At 37.1% G+C, this 6,686-nt stretch overlaps 1 protein-coding gene across 1 annotated transcript in view; it reads left to right on the top strand.

The window, feature by feature from the left end:
• The window catches only part of rasgrp3 (RAS guanyl releasing protein 3 (calcium and DAG-regulated)), a gene marked incomplete in the record, with an annotated part of 32,027 nt that overhangs the window by 19,296 nt on the left and 6,045 nt on the right, over positions 1–6,686 (top strand). Inside the window, 5 exon segments of the mRNA XM_005948285.3 lie at positions 3,829–3,945; positions 4,301–4,579; positions 5,001–5,078; positions 5,454–5,567; positions 5,657–5,772. Of these exon segments, the coding sequence (XP_005948347.2) occupies positions 3,829–3,945; positions 4,301–4,579; positions 5,001–5,078; positions 5,454–5,567; positions 5,657–5,772 (704 nt within the window).

The following is a 6,686-nucleotide window of genomic DNA, read 5'->3' as shown; positions in this document are numbered from 1 at the left end:
CCTAAACTGCCACCTTAAAGTCTAACATAGTAATACAGGGTTAGGCTACATTTAAAGCCACAGTTTCAGAAGCCAGAAGTTACTTTCAATTTATGTCTTTTTTTAATATGCATTTTGGCCTCATAGTTGTTCTAATATAATATTTTTGTATTTATGCAGCAGTCTGCTACTTCCTGAGCCTTGTTCAGCTGGAGGTTTCTTCCTGTTAAAAAGGAGTTTTTTCTTTCCACTGTCCTTTGATTTGTCAAGGTTTTCTCTCTGATATTGTACCTTAACAATGTAAAGCACCTTGAGGCAACTGCTTTTTATTGTGTGAATTGAATTAAACTGAACTGAATTAATTTATGCCAGATACATTAAATTATAGCTAAGGCAGTAGATGTGAACTAAACTCTAACTCTGTCACTAAATGACGATTGGATTGGACTGACTGAACCTTAAGAGGCTAACATTTCACATATTTTCATCGTTTTTAAACCATTCAGTGAGCTCCCTATGGATAGTATAGTATAGTATATAGAAAGATAGATAGATACTTTGTATCTAGGGGGAGAGATGGGCCCTGCATAAACAAATAACCCGTTTAACTTTAAAAGGCACAGTGGTGTTATAGAATGTCCCCTTTTTTTTTAAAAAACAATGATAATTCTTCGTCAACCACATAACTGAAGTATGCCATCTGGAGGATGTAGGCTGAATATCATGCTGCTGTTTCTCTCACACATACCTGACATTTTTTATATGTGTTGCTGCCATCAAATTCAAAAGAAACAGGTTTTTCATGAGAGGGTAACATGTTTCAAATTAATGATATAAGAAATAATACTAGTGTTTGGTAAATGGACAGGTGTTTATGTAGCACTTTTCTTCTCAAGCTGAGCACTTAAAGGGCTTTTTGCTACAAGTCTTATTCACCCAGTCACACACTGGATTTGTAAAAAGAGAATGCAAATATACGTTCTTATTCTTAGTCTTCTTCTTCTTCTTCCTATTATTATTATTACTGTTTTTTATTGTGTGAATTGAATTAAACTGAACTGAATTAATTTATGCCAGATACATTAAATTATCTGGCATACATTTAAATAATAATAATAATAATAATAATTATTATTATTGAGTTTGTTTCATCCAGGACGTATCTATTAAAATATGTCTGGTACAGCTTTGATCTCTTGTAGTTAAAAGTGAAAGTCTTATGAGAAGACAGACAATAACAGTTAGCATATGGATTGCACAGGCAGTCACCATTCAGATTTAATGGCCCTTCTGTGGATGAGTATGTTTAGCTGCCAGATTCTTCATGGTTCCACACTATGCAAAAAAATGGCTTCTTTAATATTTTTAATATTCTCTAATATTTCTCTAAAACAAACAATAACAAACATACAAAAAACACCGCAAAAAACAAATGCACTTGAGCTGTTGTTCAGTCATAAAAGCTCCCCCATCATCAATATTTATGTTCCAGTACACACTGTTAGAAAAAGCATCTTGAAAAAATAGTAATATTCCGGCAGCTGGGGCACCAAAATACGACCGTATAATTACAGAAAATAACTTCCTCATAAAAATACGGTTATTTCCAGTAATGAAAATACAATTAGTTGCGCTAATTTGACATGGGATCTCGCCTTTTTCAAGGGCCGCTAAACATTAAATTAGGAACATTTTTACGTGATCAAACAATGAAATTACCTATAAACAAGGTCACTGAATGTGGAAATATGAATCATAACACACATATACAGTTAACAGTTGGTTTAAATAATAATTGATTGCATGCCCTGGGACAGACTGACAGAGGCGAGGCTGCCATATTGCACCATCGGCCCCTCTGGCTATCACTAGTAGGCGGTAGTTGAAGAGTCTTGACCACGGACACAACGGCGGACAGTGTCCGAGCCGGGGCGCGAACCAGCAACCTTCTGATAACAAGGCAAACTGCCAACTCTTGAGCCACAATCGCCCTAACTAGCAACGATAATAATACTTATGTGATGTAACACAAGCTTATAGGGATCATGTTATATATTCCATAGCATTACATTTGAATTCAACAGTTCAATCTTTCAAATAACGGACAGATATTTGTGAAATCATGATACATTTGTGAATGTATTTTAACAATCTAAATATGCATATGCACAGACAGATACATTTAATAATCATGAATGTATGTTGTATTACATTGCAGTGATTTAACGTTGATTTACATTCAAAATGTGAAGTCAAAGTCTATTTACGTAACTTTAATGATATTCTAGAAGAACAGAACATTACTGTAAAATGCAGTAAAATACCTTCATATTAGGGTTTTTTCCTACGCTCGCAGGCATACCCGCAACCTTGTTGTTAGTTCACATTCATTGGCCGATGCTTAGCGACATATTATTTATATTTATTGCAACTCCTACCTCTACATTTCTTTTTCAAAATATATAATTAGCACAGAGTGTTCGTGCAATGTTTTACATTGTGGCATGCAGAGAAATCTTAACAAAGAGGCTCACAGAGAGAGATTGAACTTGTTATTTAACCCCAAGCTGGTAGGGGGAGCACTTTATTAAAACACTTGCTGGTGCTGGTGCTGTTCAACAACAGCACAACAGAAGTCACTCATGGTACAGCACTCTCTCTACAAAACAACAACTGTCAGTGACGCTGCACCACGGCGTAAACACAACATTCAAGATAACAGTTAAAAGTAACGTAACCATAAACAACAAAACAAGAACATCTAAACAGCAGCACATGTCCCAAGGCATGATGGGAGACATTTCTGGATTTCTGGATATTTTTACAATCTAAATATGCACATGTACAAAAAAATATATTTAAAAAACAAGTAAATTGTGTTTTATTACATTTACAGTGGTGTTATGTTATTTTACATTTGACGTGTCAGATCACAGTCTACATTATCATTACAATGTAAATGTAATGATATTCTAGAAAAACAGTACACAACTGTAAAATACACAGTAAAATAATTTGACATTACTATTTACAGTTTACTATTACAGTGCAGGATATGGTTCTTTCTGTCTGTGTTCTAGGCAAAGAGCTTCTCCATTACTCTTCCATTTGTATTGAAGGATGGATGCATGCCCTAATAATCTGCCCCGTCCTTTCTCCTACCAAAGTAAAGGCTGTCTACAGAAAGGGTCAAGGATGAATCTACTTAACACACTGCCATAATGACATGCTGCACAGAATATTGTGCGCTGGTTTTTAAGATGGCTTGGTCAGCTTCAAGTGCAAATGTTCTCATTTTGTAAGCATGCATATTGTAACATATTGTTATGTTATGTAATGCTGAATTGAAAAGTAAATATTGACTGGGCTCCATGCAGCAGACTGGGACTCATCAAAAGCTTATGATGGCTTGGTTTGGATTTGGTTTTATTCACGTAGCCATTTGTCTCTCATCTCAGCATTATTAGATTATTAAAATAAAGTAAGTTTTTACAATTACTCTGATAATCATAGTGGTAGCAAAGCTTTCTTCTTCAGCTATTGTCACCAATCTAATATGTCATTGGAGACTGGTGCAGTGATAATGAGCTCTAGTATTCATGTACTGTGGTTTCAGAAAGGAGTCAGCTTAATTTGTTGGTAAGCTTTTAGATTAACATCCCCTCCACAGTCCATAAAAAAATTAAATAAAGTTTTTCAGTGTTTTTGAATTTTAATTAAAAAAACAAAACAATAATTGAATAAATTGCCACACTCCAAACTAGCACACCAAGGACCAAAAGCAAGGCGCTAGGCCACCTCTTTAGACAATAAACAGTGATCTTCAACATGTCTTTCTCTGGTCATCAGAAACTCCTTCACCTGCAGAACTTCAACACTTTGATGGCGGTGGTGGGGGGCCTGAGCCATAGTTCAATTTCTCGCCTAAAAGAGACTCATTTATATTTGGCTCCTGAAGTAGTCAAGGTAAGTCAGTGCCAGTCTTTTGTATGTAGATTCATATATGATTACTACACAGTTACAGGTGATTCAGTGGCAATGTATTTTCTTAGCAACAAGCCTTTACCCTGTTTCATTAAGGAATTTGTACTGCAGCGCGGTGGCGCTGTGATTAGAACTGTTAACTCACAGCAAGAAGGTCCTGATTTTGGTTCCACCACCTGGCCTCTCTCCTTGGAGTTTTCATGTTCTCCACATGTTTGTGTGGGTTCTGCCTGGGTACTTTGGCTTCCTTCCATAGTCCAAAGACATGCATAACTTAAACTTTTGATTTGCTTATGAATATGGTGTACCCTTTACCGTTTGCTGCTTCTTGCCACAGATCTGGAATGAGATGACAGAGCTGGTCTCTTCCAACAACAATTACTCTTGCTACCGAAAAGCCTTCAATGAGTGCCAGGGATTTAAGATCCCAGTACTGGGTGTGCACCTAAAGGACTTGATTGCAGTGCATGTGGTGTTTCCTGACTGGATTGGTGATGGTAAAAAGGTGAACCTCGTGAAGATGCATCAGCTTTACATGACCTTCAATGAGCTGGTGTCCCTGCAGAGTGCGGTGGCCCAAGTTGAACCCAACATGGACCTCATCTACCTACTAACGGTGAGGGATTACCACACATGGATTTGAAATGTCACTGTCCAGCTAATTGTGCACACACAAAGGACTCTTTCAAGAGGTTAAGGAAAAACAGATCATTTTATTTTCTAAAGACCCTGCTTCATTTTCTTCACTCTTGTTTGTTTCTGTCGCTTGTTGTTGTTTTCGACTTTTTTTTCATCAGTCAAATCAGGTTCATATATGATAAGAAGCTCCTTGAGAATATTGGCTTGTTGTCCTCGTTACCTAGTCTCAGAAAGGAAGCTCTTTTTTGCATACAACCTTTCTCTTGATAGTCTGCTTTGTTAGTATGGCTTGTTTTTTACTACAGGAACTTGCACTTTAAACAAAAGGTCACTTTACAACCCTCAATTGTTCTTTGACTTTTTGAAACTTATTATACCACAATCCTTTTATTTTTCAGCTTTCGTTAGATCTGTATTATACTGAGGATGAGATTTATGAGCTGTCATTGCTAAGGGAACCCCGTAACTCTAAATTGGTAAGTTTTAGTGTAACTATAACCACTGACTTTCATCAAAGACTTTCACCAACTAAAAATCTTCTTTTGGACAATTTCAAATTTTTCTTTCTACCATTTATCACACAGGGCAGAAAATTAAACACCCTTTTGCCTTTGTATTCGGTTTAATTGAATTCAATGTTATTTAATAACATTATTCAATTAATATTTAATAATGTTATTTATATAGCATCAAATCACAACAACCGTTTCCTCAGGCGCTTTATATTGTAAGGTAAAGACCCTACAATAATACAATAATACAAACAGAAAAAAAGTGCTTTGTAAGATCCTGTTGTCTTGATGTGAATATTTGGTGGGTCCTGTTTGTCTAAGTCTCGTCCTTCTGCACAGCCTACCTCTCCAACAACTCCCAACAAGCCATTGGCCCCACTGGACTGGGCATCTGGTGTCGCTACCAAACCAGACCCCTGTCTGGTCAATAAACATATCAGGAAGGTAGTGGATGTAAGTATACAAACATACTTTTCAAAATCGGAAGAAACGGCTCCTGTTGTAGGTGAAAGTAATCTGTTTCCCTGTCTGTACTGGGAAAGTCTGTGTTCAGGAATTATGACCATGACCGGGATGGATACATTTCTCAAGAAGACTTTGAGAGCATTGCAGCCAACTTCCCCTTGCTGGACTCTTTCTGCGTTTTGGATAAAGATCAGTGAGTTTGGAACATTACAATACAGTTAAGTTTGTTGTTTTTGCTGTCTAATAAAACATAATCCAGTTTTTCAACAAGGCAATAACTGCCTGAAGTCTAAAGCCCATGGATGCCACAAAAAATTCGGTTTTGTTCTTGTTGATGACTGTCTTCAGGATTATTCAGCGGTTTATCTTTTGCAAAGTATCCACTTATTTACCTTCAAAAACTGTTTGGTTGTTTTTGTAGACAGTATAAAAGATAAACTTAGATTCAGCGTCTGAAGAAATGAAACCAGCAGATACACTTTAAACTGCGTTTACCTTAATGACCTGCAGGGGGTAACTCATTAATCTACAAAGAGTCCCTCAGATGGAACCTCATTAATGTATGGCCTCAAATCATTCTCAAATAGTGTCAAATCATACAAAATAAAACACTAAGTTCATGTTCAGTTGATATCAAAAGAGAGAAATAGTGTAGGCTCATAAATTGTTGCAACTTCGTGTCCTCATCTTCAGCTTCATATACCCCTCTCTCCTGTCAAACCACCAGAGTCACAGCCTTTAAAATGCTCACCTGGAGATTACACAACTAGACTTGAGCAATAACTTTGTGACATCATGGGGGATTCGTCCATCTTTTGCAGTGTATGGATGTTTTTCCAGTTGCTTTTTACGTCATTGTCATTTGCACCGTGAAGACCTGTCCAATAAACCTTCCATATGGCTGAAACTGAGCAGGCTGTGTCTGTACAGAGGTTGGAATTGATGAGGCTGCTTCACTGGTGAGCCAGTGCCACTGGAGATCATACGGCCCATACCTTACCTTACTTTATGTTTCATACTACTACTTACAGGCTTAAGTGCTCTCTCTCTCTCTCACTCACTCACACACACACACACACACACACACACACACACACACACACACAC

The sequence above is a fragment of the Haplochromis burtoni genome, unplaced genomic scaffold, assembly GCF_018398535.1.
Source record: "Haplochromis burtoni strain Fernald_Lab_line unplaced genomic scaffold, NCSU_Asbu1 Contig_525, whole genome shotgun sequence".
Taxonomy (NCBI): Eukaryota; Metazoa; Chordata; class Actinopteri; order Cichliformes; family Cichlidae; genus Haplochromis; species Haplochromis burtoni.
The sequence above is the reverse complement of the archived record's forward strand: the minus strand, read 5'-3'. Positions and strand labels throughout refer to the sequence as shown.